Source organism: Pan paniscus, chromosome 6, assembly GCF_029289425.2.
Source record: "Pan paniscus chromosome 6, NHGRI_mPanPan1-v2.0_pri, whole genome shotgun sequence".
NCBI lineage: Eukaryota > Metazoa > Chordata > Mammalia > Primates > Hominidae > Pan > Pan paniscus.
Window position 1 is genome coordinate 31,031,209 of NC_073255.2, and position 20,645 is coordinate 31,051,853.

General features: G+C 42.2%; 1 protein-coding gene across 6 annotated transcripts; it reads left to right on the forward strand.

Moving 5' to 3' along the window:
- Positions 1 to 107: 107 nt before the first annotated feature.
- On the forward strand, positions 108 to 11,991 carry CBX3 (chromobox 3). 6 transcript variants are annotated; one of them, XM_003807919.4, is made up of 6 exons: positions 110 to 246; positions 1,655 to 1,706; positions 5,045 to 5,187; positions 7,066 to 7,228; positions 10,318 to 10,412; positions 10,738 to 11,991. In XM_003807919.4, the coding sequence occupies exons 2-6, from the start codon at positions 1,683 to 1,685 to the stop codon at positions 10,862 to 10,864; spliced, it is 552 nt and encodes a 183-aa protein (XP_003807967.1). In that variant the 5' UTR covers positions 110 to 246; positions 1,655 to 1,682; the 3' UTR covers positions 10,865 to 11,991. The 6 variants fall into 6 exon arrangements, with proteins under 6 accessions (XP_014201085.1, XP_003807967.1, XP_003807966.1 ...); XM_003807918.6 differs by lacking the exon at positions 110 to 246 and adding an exon at positions 363 to 509; XM_055115800.2 differs by lacking the exon at positions 110 to 246 and adding an exon at positions 397 to 1,291.
- The last annotated feature ends 8,654 nt before the right edge of the window (positions 11,992 to 20,645 follow it).

The following is a 20,645-nucleotide window of genomic DNA, read 5'->3' on the forward strand; positions in this document are numbered from 1 at the left end:
GTTCGCTGCTGAAAGTGGTCCCAAAGGGGTACTAGTTTTTAAGCTCCCAACTCCCCCTCCCCCAGCGTCCGGAGGATTCCACACCCTCGCACCGCAGGGGCGAGGAAGTGGGCGGAGTCCGGTTTTGGCGCCAGCCGCTGAGGCTGCCAAGCAGAAAAGCCACCGCTGAGGAGACTCCGGTCACTGTCCTCGCCCCGCCTCCCCCTTCCCTCCCCTTGGGGACCACCGGGCGCCACGCCGCGAACGGTAAGTGCCGCGGTCGTCAGCGCCTCCGCCCTCCCCCTAGGGCCCCAATTCCCAGCGGGCGCGGCGCGCGGCCCCTCCCCCCGCCGGGTGCGCGCCCGCTGCCCCGCCCTTCGTGGCCGCCCGGCGTGGGCGGTGCCACCCCTCCCCCCGGCGGCCCCGCGCGCAGCTCCCGGCTCCCTCCCCCTTCGGATGTGGCTCGAGCTGTAGGCGCAGGGCCGGAGACGCTGCAGACCCGCGACCCGGAGCAGCTCGGAGGCGGTGAAGTCGGTGGCTTTCCTTCTGTCTAGCTCTCGCTCGCTGATGGTGCTTCAGATGCCACACGCGTCCCGGGGTCCCGGTTCTCCGCTCCCCTCCCCTCCCTTCCTCGCCGGACCCCGCGCCGGGAGCTGCGGGAAGGAGTGGAGGGTCGGGCGGTGGCCTCGCGGCTGGCCTGGCGCGGGGCCAGCGCCGGTAGTTAGTGGGGGGACTGCTCTGCCCTCGAGGGGGTAGGGAGCTGTGGCGACGGTTACCCCATTTCGAGACAAAGCGCATTCCCCCTCCCCTCCCCCACCCGCGTTCCGGCGGAGGCGCCCCCTCCCCCAGCCGCCACGCGGGGCTGGGTCGAGACTTGGGCCTCCCGGAGGGCAGCGCGTGGTCCCGCGTCCGCGAGGCCTGGCGGCGCGCGGCCCGCTGTCCCGAGGCTGCGGCGACCGCCCAGTTAACGTGGCCGCCGCGGGGGTAGGCGCGTGCGGTGTGGCGCAGTGCCCTTGAGCCCCCGTGCCGCGGCCTTTGTTTCTCCCCGCGGATGCGCCGACCACGAGGCCCGCGCTCTCGGGTGGGGGCGGGCACCCGCGCTTAGGCCTCTGGACGCCGGGCTTCAGCGGCGGGGGTCGGGAGCGGGTGTTTGCAAGAGGTGATTCTTTTTTCAAAGTGTCACGAAACGGGATTGAAGCATCTTAAGTTTTTTCCTTTTGTTATTTAATTACCGATTGGAAAGAGGGAGGGTTTCTGAGCAGAAACCAAGTTGGGATTGCAGAACAGAGAAGATTCACAGTGGTTTACCGTTGTGAGTTGTTTGGGTAATCGTGCCTGGTTTTAAACCGAAAGGATTGTCCTTTAAAAATGGAACATGGACTTTTTATTATAAATGGGACTTAGATTGGAAAAGACATTGGTCCCCTATTTTAAGCCATGTGAAGCTGTTTTAGGTACCAGGATCCCCAGTAAAGTCTTTCTAGACTCACATGGTTAGGACACGTACTTCTGTGCATCATAAGCAATGTAGGTAGGAGCGCAGATCTACTCTGGATTTGTATTCACGTTTGAAATGTGCGCTCCCTACTTGGGGGTTGGAATCCAAACAGAATTTGTATTTAGTTACCTTTTTTGTGTCATGCAAACTTACCTTAACTGTCATGCATTTTTCTAGTAATAGCTCTTCAAGTCTGCAATAAAAAATGGCCTCCAATAAAACTACATTGGTAAGTTAATGAAAACCTAAAATATGTAAGGATTTAACTCAAGTTTTTTTTCCCCACAGTATAACTTTGCATCTCTGTGGCTGAGAAATTTACATCCACATATTTCCCAGCTCTCCCAGTGTAAATTACAGGGGAAAATTAAGAGCAAAACGAATTCATTACAGGGAGATACTGGCTTGGCTTAATAGTGTCTTAACTAGTTCAAAGAAGGCTAATCTTTGAAGGACAGTGCAATGTGGATTTTGCTGAGGATTTTTATCTTCAAATAGAAATACACACATTTTTGCAGCGTTGAAAAATGTTACATAAAATGGTAAAGCCCTTGTTGGTTGGCATAATTTTTCTTAAATCCCCAGAATTCTGGAGAAGTATTTTCATTAAAGCCCAATTTAAAGAACAAGGTACCTTGTGCACCTAGGTTGGAGCAAAAGTCATTGAATCTTTCAAATTACTTTGGTCACTTTATCTTGTTTTAACTTACTCTAAAACATAGAAGAATATTAAGTTTAATTCATTGCAATGTTTTGTTTTTTAAACAAAGTGATCGAAATCGCAAATATGAGCCAGAAGGGAGAAAAGGCTAGATTTTTTGTATCTTATTCAGCCATGTCATGTTACAAGTTTTTTTAAACCCTGGAATATTCACATAAAAATCATGAAATTCAAAGTTACAGTTTTCACAATATTTAACATTGCATTAATCTTAAGCATGTAAAGGTGAATGTTAATGTCTCCTAGGTAAAATAAAGCATTTGTTTTTGGCTTGTATGTGCTCTCTCTGGGTTTCACACTAAAACGGGCACGTTGGTGATTTTTAATTTGTGCCATCATTAGATTCTGCATTAAGTCTGTTTACCCTGCATTAGATTCTGCATTAGATTCTGTTTACCCTGGAAAACAGAAGTTGTTTTTGCACGCAATTGATAGTCTTTGGGGTCTGTTATTGTATTTAGTTTATTTTGTGAAGGATCACAGGTTGGCCACTTTAAAAGTTTTTAACTTTCCATTTTAAAAATTCATTAGTGTTGTGAGATATGTGTGCTGTTAATTTCACTTAAATAATGGGAAATTTATTTTGACTCATCCACTTTTGGAAAAAAGTGCTGGGTTAAGGCAAATATATACTATAAAAGAAAATAGCGAGCATTTGAAACTAGCTTATGAATGCCATAGTAGTGAATGAATACTGTATGGCATTTTGTCTGCCTTTTTTTTTTTTTTGTAAACCTTAGTGTGTATCCTTTTCATTTTCTGTATTTATTGTTGACTTCATTTTGTTAGCCTTCTCCCTTTGTGGCAGTAGCTGTTTTGTTTTTCATGTAGTATAGGTATCTGATACACTTCTGTCTATTACAGTTTGTCTTTGCTCCTCCCACCATTATTCCTACCTTCTTGTACTGTACAGTGGCAGAAAGCTATTTGGGCCCAGTACTCAAGTATCTTGACTAATGAGAATCATAACACCTGACTTAGAAATGGTATCCAAAAACGTCAGGTGTTTGCTGCATGTTTTTGTATTTCAGGGGATTTTTATTTTGTGTGTGTGTGTGTTACCTATATGCTTGCATAGCTTGAAATGTCGTTTTGCAGTCTTGAGGCCTTTCTTACATATCTGTCTGCACACTTCATATGCCTGCATAGCTTGAAATGTCCTTCTGTAGCCTTGAGGTGTTGTTAACTTTTTTCTGCTTGCTGCTTTACTTGTGGGATGGCTTTAATGACTGGGCAATTAAGGTTTATCTTTTTTAAATAGTATTTGGGTTTTCTGTTTTTGTGTTTTTTTGAGACAGAGTTTTTCTCTTGTTGTCCAGGCTAGAGTGCAATGGCGTGATCTTGGCTCACCGCAACTTCAGCCTCCTGGGTTCAAGCAATTCTCCTGCCTCAGCCTCCCAAGTAGCTGGGATTACAGGCATGCACCACTATGCCTGGCTAATTTTGTATTTTTAGTAGAAACGGGGTTTCCTGTTGGTCAGGCTGGTCTCAAACTCCTGACCTCAGGTGATCTGCCCACCTCGGCCTCCCAAAGTGCTGGGATTACAGGCATGAGCCACCGCGCCCGGCAATAGCATTTGCTTTAAGATGAAATGTTAAGATGGATTCCTTCTCAGCCCATAGGATCTTCCGATTAACCATTTCAGGGTTTTTTTCCCATTTTTAATCCTCTCATAAAAATTTTCCCCATTTTTAGTCCTCTCATAGCAAATCTTGAGCCATTGGAAAGAGCTGGTTCACGTTGGTTTCCTGCTTCTCTTAAATAGTGTCATACCAAAGAAAATGCCTGTTTAAAGTGAATTTGGTTACCAGTATAGACTTTCTCTTGAGAAACCAGGAAGGAAGGATTTTTTTCACCTTAGGGAATTAAAATAAATTTGCCATGTTGGTCTCTTGAAGTGATAGCTTTATAGTTTTGTTCTAAGTGGTAGGAAATATTATCTACAGAGGTTATGGAAGAAGAATCTTGTCCTTTAATTGAACCTCCTAGTGGTCTCTATAGTTGACCCTGCAGTTGGTATCAGGATTTTGAACCATGTTTTCATTCTGCATTTATCTTTTCTCTGTATCATTGATGCTTTTGACATTAATATTTGAATTGAGAAGGGGGCTGGGGCTTTTACCATCTGGGGGTGGATACAAGGTCTGTCATAGGTTCACCTAAGACATGTCACTACTACTTGCTTCTCTGTATCACCCTTTAAGTACTTCCTGCATAGTTGTTTGTTGCGGTGTTGTTAAAATGAGTGAAAATTAGTAAACTTGGTCTTTTAAGACTACAGGGCCGGGCACAGTGGCTCACGCCCGTAATGCCAGCACTTTGGGAGGCCCAGGCTGGTGAATCACTTGAGGTCAGGAGTTTGAGACCAGCCTGGTCAACATGGTGAAACCCTGTTTCTAATAAAAATACAAAAAAAATTAGCCTGGCATGGTGGCATCCCCCTATAATCCCAGCTACTCCGGAGGCTGAGGCATGAGAACTGCTTGAACCTGGGGAGGCGGAGGTTGCAGTGAGCTGAGATCACGCCACTGCACTCCAGCCTGGGCGACAAGAGTGTGAGACCCTGTCTCAAAAAAAAAGACTGGAAAAAAATAACTGTTTCCAGATAGTGTTTTTTTATTGTATTATTTTGGTGGTGGGTCGTAAGTTTGAACTAAATCAACAAGATAAAGCATTCTTTTATTTTATTGTCTGTTGACTTTTAATCTTTCCAGAAGGTGTCTGCCCTGGGATATAGAAGTAAAAATTTATGTCGAATGTGATGATAATATAAGCAATTGAGCCTTGAAAATGTGCTCAAAATTCAAGAGGAATATTTCTTAATTTCTCTTTTGTTTTATTTTAGCAAAAAATGGGAAAAAAACAGAATGGAAAGAGTAAAAAAGTTGAAGAGGCAGAGCCTGAAGAATTTGTCGTGGAAAAAGTACTAGATCGACGTGTAGTGAATGGGAAAGTGGAATATTTCCTGAAGTGGAAGGGATTTACAGAGTAAGAAACTTTAGTGCATCTTTACTATATGTTTAACTGCAGCTAAGTGGTTTTAGAATTTGTTTTTAACCTGGCTCTTTTACCTGCTTTCCTGTAGGTGTCTTTAAATGTAAAGACACCTTGAATTTTAGGTGTCTCATTTGAGGTCTATTTCAAAAGACTTTATTGTACAGTTGAAGCTGAGCAGACTAGAGACTAGTTTATTACCCTGGGGAGTCAAATTTATAAAATTATGGAGTGTAGTTTACTATGTAATATATTTTAATGTGGTTAGATATTGTACTAATTAGAATAATCTGCATTATTTTCCTCCACACAGAGGGTGCTAAAAACATTGAAGCTTTACAATATAGACTAGTGGGTCTCATACAGGATTACATATAATCTAGGCTTTATACTGGGTTTATTATATCCTTATACCTAAGAAGTAGAGCCTGGGCATGTTTTAAGCTCTCTGGTTCCTTGTGTTCTTTGATATGGATTGCTCTCATTATTCTTGATAATGTTATTCACAAAATGTGAATAACTTGAACATGCAACAATTACATACTTTAACGCTTGGGGTTTGTTGGGCTTATCTGCTTTGATTCTTCCCCCTTACACCACAAAGCTCCATAGGCAGTGACAATTAAAAATGGATAGGTGGAGATCAATTTCCTGAGCACGCTGGAGATGGAGCATATGATAGTCGAATGATTGGGCTTCACCTATCTGTAATCTCCTACTTCCCCTGCTCTTCACATTTAATTCATAGCAGTTTGGGAATTATGAATTGAATGGGAGATTTACGTTTGCCTGTTTTATCCTTCAGTATTCTTAGTTTAAATTAAGTATGTGTCGTAAGGCCCTTCTTTATTAAGCCCATGAAACATGAAAAATTATTTTTACCCATCAAAACATTAGGAAATGAATGGGCTCCTCCCTCTTCTCCCAAAACTTAAGGCCACTAGCATGATTATAGCGTACTTGCCATGTGCAGTGTAACAGGTAATGTAAAAGACTTTTTTGTTTGTTTGTTTTGAGATGGAGTCTCACCCTGTTGCCCAGGCTGGAGTGCAATGGCATGATCTCAGCTCACTGCAACCTCTGCCTTCCGAGTTCAGGCGATTTTCCTGCCTCAGCCTCCTGAGTAGCGGGGACTACAGGCGCCTGCCACTATGCCCGGTTAATTTTTGTATTTTAGCAAAGACCGGGTTTCACCATGTTGGTCAGGCTGATCCCAAACTCCTGACCTCAAGTGATCCACCTGCCTTGGCCTCCCAAAGTGCTGGGATTACAGGTGTGAGCCACCGTGCCAGGCCAAAGAAGACTTTAATGAAAATAATACTACAGAGCAGAGACTCTTTTATTGTCCTCTACCCAGTAATTTGGGTTTACTAATTTGGAGTCTCAGGGTAGCAAATTAGAATATAGGGCCTGGGTGCAATGGCTCACACCTGTAATTCCAGCACTTTGGGGCTCCAAGGCTGGACGATCACTTGACACCAGGAATTCAAGACCAGCCTGGCCAACAAAATGAGACCCCTTCTCTATTAAAAAAAAAAAAAGTGTGTGTGTTTTAAGTTAGCTGGGCATGGTGGTGCATACCTGTAGTCCCAGCTACTTGGGCTGAGGTGGAGGATCGCTGGAGTCGGGAGTTGGAATCTTCAGTGAGCTATGATTCCACTACTGCACTCTCGTCTGGGCAACAAAGCAAGACCCTGTCTCTGGCGGAGGCAGGCTGGGGGGTGGGGTAATGTAGGGAAGGAGGAAATGATTAGTATCTGCAGTACAGAGGACTTTTTATTCCCCCAGGTGTCTATTAAAATAGATGTGGATAATGGTGATGAATCATATTTAATTTAATCACCTTTTTTTTTTTTAATAAACTAAACACAGTGCTGACAATACTTGGGAACCTGAAGAAAATTTAGATTGTCCAGAATTGATTGAAGCGTTTCTTAACTCTCAGAAAGCTGGCAAAGAAAAAGATGGTACAAAAAGAAAATCTTTATCTGACAGTGAATCTGATGACAGCAAATCAAAGAAGAAAAGAGATGCTGTAAGTATAAAATATTGCCCACCAGCTTGTCCTTTTGTAAAAGGTTGATGGCTTGATTTCTTTTTTGTTTGTTTGTTTTTTTGAGATGGAGTCTTGCTCTTGTCGCCCAGGCTGGAGTGCAATGGCATGATCTTGGTCACTGCAACTGCCGCCTCCTGGGTTCAAGCGATTCTCCTGCCTGAGCCTCCCAAGTAGCTGGGATTATAGGTGCCCACCACCACGCCCAGCTAATTTTGGTACTTTTAGTAGAGATGGGGTTTTGCCATGTTGGCCAGGCTGGTCTTGAACTCCTGACCTCATGATCCTCCCGCCTCGGCCTCCCAAAGTGTTGGGATTGTAGGCATGAGCCACCACGCCCGGCCTTTTTTTTTTTTTTTTTTTTTTTTTTTCCTGGGAGACAGAGTCTCCCTCTGTCGCCCAGGCTGGAGTGTAGTGGTGCAGTCTCGGCTCACTGCAACCTCCGCCTCCAGAGTAGCTGGGATTACAAGCGTGTACCACCACACCCAGCTGGTTTTTGTATATTTAGTAGAGACGGGGTTTCACCATGTTGGCCAGACTGATCTCAAACTCCTGACATCAGGTGATCCACCCGCCTCGGCCTCCCAGAGTGCTGGGATTACAGGCGTGAGCCACCACACCAAGCCCACCTTTGACAACTTGCTTTTTTAAAATTCAGATACTTTTATAAAAGGCCTCTTAATCGTATTTTAAATATTTTAATACTTAGGACAATAAGGATGGGCGTGGTTTAGCCTACTTTGTGTAAATGTGCAGTAAGTGCTTATGCCACTTAGGTTGTGCTAGTGCAATTTTTCTTAGTTTCATGGATTTGATCCCTGATCAGACCAATTACCTGTGATCCAAGGCTAGCAATCTTAAGTACAAACAATACTAAGATTGGATTATTGAAAGCCTTTGCACTACAGTAAGAACAACGCAAATAGAACTTTCTGATTATAGTCCATCAATGGCATTGACCACCAAAAAGTACTTGCATGTCATCTTTGTATTGCCAAACAATACCTTGATTTTGAAGTCTGTAATCTTTGATAATAGTTAAACACTTTTCTCGGCATGAATTGAGACATTCAGTTCATTCACTATACATGTGTTTTGGTCCAGTCTTTGCTTTACTTATGTCTCTGTGGCGTCAGGCAAATCAGGTAACTTCTTACTTACACCCTTGATTGTAAAACAGATTATACTTGTCTTGCCTACTGACCTAGTGTGACAATTTGGGGAAACATCTTGGTGCTGAATTAGGTTCTAGGCTCAGGCACTAAACATGATTTAAAACTTGATCATTTGAACTAGAAGCCAAGAAGTACAACCTTCAAGACAACTCTGTATAAGGTCATAGGTATAATCACTATTTTACAGATGAGGAAACGAGATTGACTACAAATTTGGTTTTGAAAATAAATCACATGCTCAACAGAAGCAGTTTTGGCCAGGCACGGTGGCTCGCGCCTATAATCCCAGCACCTTGGGAGACCAAAGCAGGAACATCGCTTGAGCCCAGGAGTTGGAGGCCAGTTTGGGCAACATAGTGAGACCCCATCTCTACAAAGAAAAAAAAAAGAATCAGCAAGACGTGGACACCTCCTGTAGTCTCAGCTACTTGGGAAGCTGAGGCAGAAGGATTGCTTGAGCCTGGGAGTTCAAGGTGCAGTGAGCTGTGATCATGCCAGTGCACTTTGGCCTAGGCAGCGGAGCAAGACCTTGTCTCAAAAAATAAATAATAAATCAGGCACAACTTTAACAACACTTATTGAGCCCTTAGCATGTGCTATACTGTGTGCCAAATTATTTGCTTTTAATGTGCTGTGAAATATCTGTGCAGTAGATACTAAAATTCTGTTTTATTAACCTAAACCACAAAGAGGTTAATTAACTTGCCCAAAGCCACACAGCTCGTAAGTGGGGTAGGTCCATCATTCTCACCCAGGCAGTGTGACTCCAGAGCTTGTGACATTGATGTAAAACTCTGACAGGAATAAAGGATTTATTGATATCATTGGTTCTCAAACTTTTTTTGGTCTCAGGGCCTCTTTATACTCTAAAAAAATTATTGAGGATCCCCAGAGAGCTTTTGTTTATATGGGTTATAACTATCAATACTAACAGTAGAAATTAAAACAAATTTCTAAAATGACTTTTCTAAAAAAGCTGAGAAGAGTAGCATTTTACATTTTTACAGATATTCAACACGTGTCTTAAGGCAATTTTACTTAAACACATTTGATTGCTGTGGCTTACCATTTTGGTGGAGGTATATGAAGACAATCCAAAGTCACAAATAGATTTAAAAAGGGGGCCTTACACAACCCCCTCCCAAAAAGGACTCTGGAATCCCCAGTGAATCCGTAGACCACATTTTGAGAGCCACTGGTTTATATTAAGTACTTTCTAGTGCAGGGGGTCCAATCTTTTGGCAGCCCTGGGCCACATTAGGAGAATTGTCGAGGGCTACACATAAAATAGACTTAACACCAACCATAGCTGATGAGCTAAAAAAAAAAAAAAAATCGCAAGAAAGTTTCAATGTTTTAAGAAAGTTTACAAATTTGTGTTGGGCCTCCTTCAAAGCCATCCTGGGCCACAGGTTACACAAGTTTGTTCTAACATTTCCTATCATTTAGAATGATTACAGATAGTTGGTATGAGTTTTAACATTTTTAATATTTCTTACTGTTTGTGTTTTGTTTATGCTTTTAAAATGTGTCAGTAATTCAGCCTAATTCCTGGAAGTAATTTGAAATATATTAACTTTCAAGACTTTATTATTACCAGAAATAAAGAGGTTAGTTTTTCTGTATGCCCACTCTGACTTTGGTATCATTGAACGCAGTAATTTTCTTGACTTTTTATTCTGAATGTTTTCAGAAATTTTAAGTATTCTACGTTGAGTATCAAACTCAGGTTTTTGTGCTTGTAAAGTTACTGGAAATCAGATGTTTTTAATTACCAAATATGGGTTCTTGCTCTAGTCATTTCCATCTCACTATTGGAATGTTTTTATTTAAAATACGCCATGAAAACAATTTAATACTCTGAGTTTGCTGTATGAAAAAATGTCTTCTAAACAGGCTGACAAACCAAGAGGATTTGCCAGAGGTCTTGATCCTGAAAGAATAATTGGTGCCACAGACAGCAGTGGAGAATTGATGTTTCTCATGAAATGGTGAGTATGCAGAGATTGTTACATTTGAAAGTAAGAGTAGCTTTTTTTTTTTAATTTGTGAAATGGTTTTTCATCATTAGGTAGGGAAAAACTATCTGCTGAGAGGATGATTCTGGTTACTTTTACTAGTAGTGTTTTAAAGCAAGGGTCAGCAAACTGTGGCCTGTTTTGAAAATGAAGTTTATTAGAACATAGCAACAAGTAACATAACTCTTCTGGAGCACTTCAATACCTTTTGTTTGGACTATTATTTCTTAAATGAATGGCTGTCAGTTGACATGAACAACTTAGACTTGTAACTGAATTTTTCTTTTTCTTAAAACAGGAAAGATTCAGATGAGGCAGACTTGGTGCTGGCGAAAGAGGCAAATATGAAGTGTCCTCAAATTGTAATTGCTTTTTATGAAGAGAGACTAACTTGGCATTCTTGTCCAGAAGATGAAGCTCAATAATTACTCACATTTTTTTATATATATTTATATATATATATATAAAAATTGGGTCTTAGATTTTGATTTACTAGTGTGACAAAATAACTACATCCTAATGAAAATCAAGTTTGATATGTTTGTTTTGAAAGTAGCGTTGGAAGAGTTGTTGGGGATTTTTTGCATCCATAGCACTGGTTACTTTGAACAAATAAATAAAAGCTTTCTGTAGTTGCTTCCTTTATCAGAAAAGAACATTTGATACCATGGTATATCATTTCCTCTTCATTAAAGAACAGCTTTTCTAAATGTTTTGGGAAATGTCCATAGTCATTACTCAGTCAAAACTTGTGTTCTCATAAGCCTAAGGACCATTCTAGATTTATTACGTGTTTTTTTGTGTGTGTGTGTGTATCCATAAAATGCATATGTAAATTTTTTTTTGTTTTTAAGCATTCACCCAAACAAAAAAATCACAGGTAAACCCATGTTTCTGAGATGCCATTATTCCAAGCAAGAGATAATCCCTTCAAGTTAAATTGAAAATTTTCCTGAAGCCATATATTTCAAGTGAAATAAGTAATCCTAGATAGGGCAATTTAAATTGGATAATTTTAAAGTGTCTATAATTGCAGTGGTTTATTTGCAAAATTCCTAAAAGGAAAAATTTTATCACTGCCATCACAGCAGGTTTCCTCATCCAGATGAGGAAACTAGACAAATGCTAGTGTGTTTTAACTAGCTAAACAAAACTAAGTTAAATGAACATTTAAAAGTTTCCCTAGCGGGCCATTCCTTAGCAAAATGTTGGAATCCCTGTTGCTACATTGACTAAAAGGTCATGATGAATGGAATATGTAAGACTTGGCTCATAGAAACCTAATCAGATGGTTAGAGGTGTTGGCAGTTTAGGACCTGCTGTCATAAATGTGTGAACAACCTTTTGTAACCTAACCTATTGACCTGCATGTTTTTTCTTTACCCCAATTCATTACATGGAGGCTCAATCTTGAGTTTGCTTTACTGGTTCAGCAAAAGCCAGGAAGATCAACTTTGTAGTAATCAAAATGTTATCCAACTGTATATTGTTTACTTTATTGTAAATACTGGTGAACAGTGGTTAATAAATAGTTTTATATTCCTTTATGCAATTATTAGACTTTTTTCTTTATTCGATATGCCTTTACAGTAGAAATAGAAATGCCCACACTCATTGGATTGTCTTTGTTTATAAGTTAGATGATACCAGTAAGGCATTACAGTACATATCCTAGATCTTTTGAGCTTATGAGTTTTAAACTTGAATATGTATTTCCACAGGAATGTTTCCACAGTTGGGAAATAAAAGTTTCATGTGATCCCTAGGGTCAATTGTCTCATTAAAATGAGGTTTTAAAATCTGGTTTGTTGTAACTGTCTTCTAAAGAACGTAAAGTATTCTGATAGGGCTCAGTGTGATGATAGACACATTTTAATTGATTTCCAAAATCCATACAGAAAAAGGGAAATAACTGATGTTTATTAAGTACCTCCATATATATATATATATACCTACCACTGCTCTCAGCGGTGGGTTCACAGATGATAGAGAACCTTCTATTCATATTAGTAGTTGGTGGCCCTACATTCAACTTTACTAAGGGCATTTCTGAAAACAATATATTGTCCTTTGGCCATGCATGGTGGCACACACCTGTAATCCCAAAATTTGGGGAGGCCAACGCAGGAAGATTACTTGAATCCCAGGAGTTTGAGATCAGCTCGGGCAACAGTGAGACCCCCCACCTCTACGAGAAATTTTAAAATTAGCTGGGTGTGGTGGCTTGCACCTGCAGTCCTTGCTACTTGGGAAGGTCCCTTAAGCCTAGGAGTTTAAGGTTACAGTGAGCTCTATGTCCATGCCACTGTGCTCCAGCCTGGATGACAGACTGTTTCTCAAAAAATTTGAAAAATACTGTTTTTTTATATTCTCTAGTGTTTGTATTAGTCTTATTGGTGCTTTAACAAATTACCACAAATTTAACCCATTTATGGCTGAAAATAGTTCTGTAGGTCAGAAGTCCAAAATTAAGCGAGCTGAAGTCAGGTTATCAGGGGAATTCCTTCTGGAGGCTTTGATGGCAGAATCTTTCCTTCTCTCTTCCATTTCAAAAGGCCACGTGTATTCTTTGGTTCCTGGCCCTTTCCATCTTCAGAATCAGCAAGCAGTGGAGCATCTTGCATCATCTTTCTCCCCCTTCCTCTCTTCCTCTTTCCATCTCTCCTGTCTACCACGGTGTATTATGGAAGGATTGAGCCAAACCATTCATTCAAGTTCTTGAATTCCTGGAGCTTAGATCTTTAGCTGAGGAGAAAACCCTTTTTCTGTCATTTCTACCCTCTGATGTTTATGTAATAGGCTTCTTGTAACAACTCAGATGCTACAGAAGTAAGGCCACCTCATCAATTTCCTTGCTTCAAACCCAAAGTTCAATTGATACCCATATCTCTGGATTTCAAGACCAGCCTGGCCAACATAACAAAACCCCCTCTCTACTAAAAATACAAAAATTAGCCAGGCATGGGGTGTGTGCCTGTAATCTCAGCTGCTGTGGAGGCTGAGGCAGGAGAATTGCTTGAACCCGGGGAGCGGGGGTTGCAGTGAGACAAGATTGCACCATTGCACTCCATCCTGGGCGACGAGTGAAACTCTCTCAAAAAAAATAGTTTTTAACAAAAAATGTATTTGCAACTTATATTTCACCCAATTCTTACCTTGGGTCATCTTACTTAATAAATACACTAAAATATACTCTATTCTAGCATAGCTGCTAGCCACTCCAGAGAGGTTACCTGGGTTGGAATCTGTTATTTGATTCTGAACAAATTAATGTACTTCACCTCTCTGTGTCTGAGTTTCCTCATCTGTTATTCATGGGCTCCTATAAGGGTGAAATGTATGCATGTGAGACAGAACAGTGCCTTGTGTTTGTTTAGTAATCAAGATATTTTATATCTTTTTTAATAGGGACATAGTAGGGTATCATATGGCAGCTCCCCAACTTAACCAATTGCTGGGTATGAGTACTCAGGTGGTTGGTAGTTTCCTACTATTAGACTAATGTAGTGAGGCCGGGCGAGGTGGCTCACGCCTGTAATCCCAGCTCTTTGGGAGGCCAAGGCAGGCAGATCAGGAGGTTAGGAGTTGGAGACCAGCCTGGCCAACATGGAGAAACCCTGTCTCTACCAAAAATACAAAAATGAGCAGGGCATGGTGGCGCGCACCTGTAGTCCCAGCTACTCAGGAGGCTGAGGCAAGAGAATCACTTTGGAACACTGGAGGAAGAGGTTGCAGTGAGCTGAGATCATGTCACTGCACTCCAGCCTGGTGACAGAGTGACAGAGCGAGACTCTGTCTCGAAAAAAGGATTAATGTAGTGCACATTCTTACATATAGTAACACTTAGCAGATGGATTCTCAGAAGTCATCAGAGAAGTCAAGATTGCAGTGATTTACTCTTCTATCAATAACCATTACCCCATTTCCTCACTAGGACTACAAATTAACAACATTGATCTTACTAATTTTTAATCTTTTTTAGGGATGGGGCCTCACTATGTTGCCCAGGCCAGTTTCAAACTCCGGGGCTCAAGTGATCCTTCCACCTCAGCCACCCAAAGTGCTGGGATTACAGGCATGATCCACTTGCCAGGCCGATTTTACTAATTTTTAGTCAATCTGATGGCATCTTGGTTTAATTTTGCATGTTTGATTTTGTTGAGAATTCTTTTCATATTTAACTTTGCATTTCCTCATATGTAGATTAGTCATGCTCTGCATAACAAGGCTTTGATCAATGATGGACAGCATATACGATAGTGGATCCCATAAGATTATAATATCAGTATTTTTACACTACCTTTTTTATGTTTAGATCCATGAATGCTTACTGTTGTGTTACAGTTGCCTACAGTGTTCAATATAGTAACATGCTGTATGGGTTTGTAGCCTAGGAGCAATATCTGGCCTAGGTGTGGAGTAGGCTGTACCATCTAGATTTGCCTAAGTACATTCTGTGATGTTCACACAGTAATGAAATTGCCTAATGATGCATTTCTCAGAACATCCCTGTCATTAAGCAATGCATGACAGGAAATCATGCATTTGAGTTTGATTATTACTAGATCTTCCTTTTCTATTTCTGTCACACAAAAAACAGCCCAGTTTATTTTATCTTAACCACACGACCCTCAGGCTCCTAGCTGGACTCATATGTATGGCTCTATTCCCCCAGAAGACTAATGAAGACAAATGTGTTTTAATGGGAAAAACTCATAGGCTATCTTACATTTGATCCTTACAGTAGGCTTTTTTCTCCCCTCCAGAGATGGGGGTCCTCGTCTGTCATCTGCACTGGAGAGCGGTGGGACAATCAACTCACTGCAGCCTCAAACTCCTGAGGGCAAGTGATCCTCCCACGTCAGCCTCCTGAGTAGCTGGGACTACAGGCACATGCCACCATGCCTGGCTACTTTTTAGAGCCAGGTCTTACTATGTTGCCTACGCTGATCTCAAACTCCTGATCTCAAGTGATCCTCCTGTCTCAGATTACAGGTGTGAACCACCATACCTGGCCCTTTTTGTTTTATTAAGCCAATATGGACATTGAATATCAAGAAAAAAAGAGACCGGGTGTGGTGGCTCATACCTGTAATCCCAGCACTTTGGGAGGCTAAGGCGGGAGGATCCCTTGAGCCCAGAAGTTTGATGCTGCAGTGAGCTATGATTTTGCCACTGTACTCCAGCCTGGGCAACAGAGCGAGGCCTCATCTCAAAACAACAACAATAAAACAATCTCTAATATGAAGTGAAATGTGAATATTTTGTGTCTGTATTTGTATGTTACCTATACAATAGAGACCCTTTTATCCTTTGTTGAATCAAGTGAATTTATGCCTTGAATATTCACTGAACAAGAGGAGCAATTTTAACAACTTAAGAGCTCCAATAGTCGATCTGCCTGTAATCCCAGCTACTTGGGAGGCTGAGGCAGGAGAATTGCTGGAACCCGGGAGGCAGAGTTTGCAGTGAGCTAAGATTGCGCTACTGCACTCCAGCCTGAGCTACAGAGTGAGACTCTTTCTCAAAAAAAAAAAAAAAAAAAAGATAAAGGAAATTCCTGGCCTAGAGACAATAACAAAGTAGTTCAGAGCACTGGCTCTGGAGCTTGAACTCTTCAGTTTAAATCCGAACTCGCTATTTATTGTATGAATTTAGGCAAGTTACTTAACTTTCTTACGCCTCAATATTTTCATCTGTAAAACAGGCAGGATAATGATGGTACTTATCTCATGAGGTTTTCAGGATTAAATGTGAAATGTGAAAAACACCTAGAGTTGAATATCTGGTATATAATAAGAAGAACCAGATCAGTGTTATTGCCAGCCTCCACTGTGTGCCTCAGATGTCTGGAACCTTGACCCAGCACAACCCCAAGACTCGCCATCCCTGGTTTCTGCTGCTTTCCTTACGTTAGCTCTCTTCTTTGGGACTGATTTCCACAAACCGAAAACAGAGCTGCTAGCAACTCCCATATCCCCAGGTTTGTTCTAAGGAGACTGAGACTCACTCTAGTGTCCAGTTTAAAAATCTTCTGGCTGGGCACGGTGGCTCAAGCCTGTAATCCCAATACTTTGGGAGGCCGAGGTGGGTGGATCACGAGGTCAGGAGATCGAGACCATCCTGGCTAACACGGTGAAACCCCGTCTCTACTAAAAATACAAAAACTTAGCCGGGCGGTGGTGATGGTGCCTGTAGTCCCAGCTGCTCGGGAGGCTGAGGCAGGAGAATGGCATGAACCTGGGAGGCGGAGCTTGAAGTGAGCAGAGATCGCACCACTGCACTCCAGCCTGGGCGACAGAGTGAAACTGTCTAAAAATAAATAAATAAATAAAATCTTCTAGACGGATGCCTTGGCTCACGCCTGTAATCCCAGCACTTTGGGAGGCCCAGGCGGGTGGATCACCTGAGGTCAGGAGTTCGAGTCCAGCCTGGCCAACACGATGAAACCCTGTCTCTACTAAAAATACAAAAAATTAACTGGGTGTGGTGGCGGGTGCCTTCAATCCCAGCTACTTGAGAGGCTGAGGCAGGAGAATTGCCTGAACCTGGGAGGCAGAGGTTGCAGTGAGCCGAGATCAGGCCACTGTACTCTAGCCTGGGCAATAGGGCGAGACTCCATCTCAAAAAAAAAAAAAAAATTCCTCTGAAAGATCTCTGATTGTCCTGGCTTGCATCAGATGTCCTCCCTGGAACTATCAAGCATAAGGAGATGTGTGGAGTACTATGATTACATCAATCAGCAGAAGAGTGCTTTCCAGGAAAAGGTGGATATTTGCCCTATATAAACAAAATGTATAACTAACGTATGGAATTTCAGCCAATTTGCAAATGCTTTCTTATTTATCTATTTATTTATTTTTTGAGATGGAGTCTCGCTCTGTCACCCAGGCTGGAGTGCAGTGGCGTGATCTCAGCCCACTGCAACCTCCACCTCCCGGGTTCAAGCAATTCTCCTGCCTCAGCCTCCCATGTAGCTGGGACTACAGGCGCCTGCCACCATGCCCGGCTAATTTTTTGTATTTTTAGTAGAGACAGGGTTTCACCATGTTAGCCAGGATGGTCTCGATCTCTTGACCTCAGGTGTTCCACCTGAGTGCTGGGATTATAGGCGTTAGCCACTACGCCTGGCCGAAAATGCCTTCTTAAAATACCTTTTGTTCTTGCTTTTTAGATCTTTTTTTTTTTTTTTTTTAATTTTGAGATGGTCTTGCTCTGTCACCAGAGTGGAGTGCAGTGGCATGATCACAGCTCACTGCAGCCTCAACTTCCCAGGCTCAAGCAATCCTCCCATCTCAGCCTCCCAAGTAGCTGGGACTACAGGCACACACCACCACATCTGGCTAATTTTGTTTATTTTGTAGAACGAGGTCTCACTATGTTGCCTAGCCTAGTCGCAAACTCCTGGGCTTAAGCAATCCTCCCGCCTTGGCATTCCCAGAGTAGAGTGCTGGGATTACAGGGGTGAGCCACTGCACCCGGCCACTTTTTAGAAAACTTAAGACCATAGTCTCCCTTTTTTTATTATTATTTTATTTATTTTTTATGTTTTTGAGACAGAGTCTCGCTCTGTCGCCCAGGCAGTGCAGTGGTGCGATCTCTGCTCACTGCAAGCTCCGCCTCCTGAGTTCACGCCATTCTCCTGCCTCAGCCTTGCGAGTAGCTGGGACTACAGGCGCCTGCCACCACGCCCGGCTAATTTTTTGTATTTTTAGTAGAGAAGGGGTTTCACCGTGTTAGCCAGGATGGACTTGATCTCCTGAACTCGTGATCCGCCCGCCTCCCAAAGTGCTGGGATTACAGGCGTGAACCACCGCGCCCTGCCCGTAGACTCCCTTTTATCCTTATTCTAGAAGTTTTGCATTTTAGCTCCTTAAAGGAGAAAATAATATGACACTAAAACTAATATTAAATAATCTTTCATACCAACCTTTTTCCTTATATGTCAATTTCTTTTTTTTTTTTTTTTGAGACGGAGTTTCACTCTTGTCGCCCAGGCTGGAGTGCAGTGGCGCGATCCCGGCTCACTGCAACCTCCACCTCCCGGGTTCAAATGATTCTCCTGTCTCAGCCTCCCAGGTAGCTGGGATTACAGACATATGCCACCATGCCCCAGCTAATTTTTGTATTTTTAGTAGAGACAGGGTTTTCATCATGTTGGCCCAGGCTGGTCTCGAACTTCTGACCTTGTGACCTGCCTGCCTCAGCCTCCCGAAGTGCTGGGATTACAGGCATGAGCCACCGCACCTGGCCATATTTCAACTTCTACTATAAGGATCAGTCAAGCTCAATGGTATCCAACAACTACCTATTTCCCTGATGCATTTTATTAGACACTAACAACACCCTAATTTAATATCCTGAATTGGTCATTCTTACATATTAAGCTAATATTTTTAGTGCTCTAAAGTCACTTTTAGTGTCTGTATGCTCTTATTCATTTTGATGAAAGTAGGAGAGAATCAAGTGAAATGAATCAAGAAAAATGAGGGGCAGACATCAAGGTGAAAAGTGTAGGTGAGAATGGGCATTGGGAAGTTTAAGAATGAAATTAAGAAACCAAAGAAGATACATATTCAATATCCATGCCATCACTTAACAAGGCCTTTTTGGTATTTCAGTAACTGAACACTTTTGGATAGACCCCAAGATGGACACATTTTAAAGGGAAATTAAAACAGTGTTGCAGTGGATTTCCTTCCTCTTAATTCTCTAGTCTCTTTGTTTAGCTTTCATGAATATCTGATTTCTTTGCCCCAAGAAAACTTTCTAAGTAATATTATAGAAAGCTATCTCTGACCTGATGAAAACGATAAAAATTGGGACATTTTGCAGAGAGAATGCTGTAGCTTTCTTGCAGTTTGTTACATAGAGTGGCAATACAATGAAAAACTCAGATTTACTCTGAAATCCCAGTTGTTCACCACAGAAAGCCATAGTCAACCATTTTCTAGCACCAAAACATGACATCTAGTAGGACAGAATTCTTAAAGCAAATTATACTGCTCCTTTGTAGTATCATGAAGAAATAAGATACTGATCTTTCCACAGGTGGTTGTTAGGCAAACCAGGGCAGAGGAGGACTGAATCTTTTGCTTTCCCCTCTTCTAGAACATGGGAATAAGTACTTGTCTTTTTCACTGCTGTATGCCTAGCACCTGCAAGAGAGGACCTAGCATCTATTTGGGGAAAGGAGTGTTGGAGGAAGGGCCCAAGATTTAAATTTGGGCTGGAAGTATAGTGGTTCTACCTTTTTTTTTTTTTGAGACGGAGTCTTGCTCTCTTACCCACGTTGGAGTGCAGTGGCGTAATCTCGGCTCACTGCAACCTCCACCTCCCAGGTTCAAGCAATTCTCCTGCCTCAGCCTCCTGAGTAGCTGGGATTACAGGTGCCCGCCACCGTGCCTGGCTAATTTTTGTATTTTTAGTAGAGATGGGGTTTCACCATGTTGGCCAGGCTGGTCTCAAACTCCTGACCTCAAGTGATCCTCCCGCCTCAGCCTCCCAAAGTGCTGGGATTACAGGCGTGAGCCACTGCACTCGGCCAGTTCTACCATTTAAAAATGCAATACAGCAAACTCGACATATGGATTACATATTAAGGCTAGACAGCACAGAATTTTATATATATATATATATATATATATATATATATATATATATATATATATTTTTTTTTAAACTTAAAAGTGCTGCCAGGTGCGGTGGCTCGTGCCTGTAATCCCAGAAGTTTGGGAGGCTGAGGCGGGCGGATCACGAGGTCAGGAGTTCGAGACCATCCTGGCCAACATGGTGAAACCTCGTCTCTACAAAAATACAAAAATCAGCTGGGCATAATGGCGGGTGCCTGTAATCCCAGCTACTTGGGAGGCCGAGGCGGGAGAATCGCTTGAATGTGGGAGGCAGAGGTTACAGTGAGCTGAGATTGCACCATTGCACTTTAGCCTGAGTGATAGAGCGAGACTCTGTCTCAAAAAAGAAAAAAAAAGTGCTATAGTTTGGGTGAGTCAAGTGCCTGAATGCCCGAATTAATAAGATAGTCCTAGCAATGAACACTATTTTTTTTTCCCTCTCTAAATCACGAAGCCTGCTTTAATTGACCCCACATAATCTACAATGGCCTTCCTTGTGTTTATCATTGTCTTTTTTTTTTTTTTTTTTTTTTTGAGACAGAGTCTTGCTCTGTCACCCAGGCTGGAGTGCAGT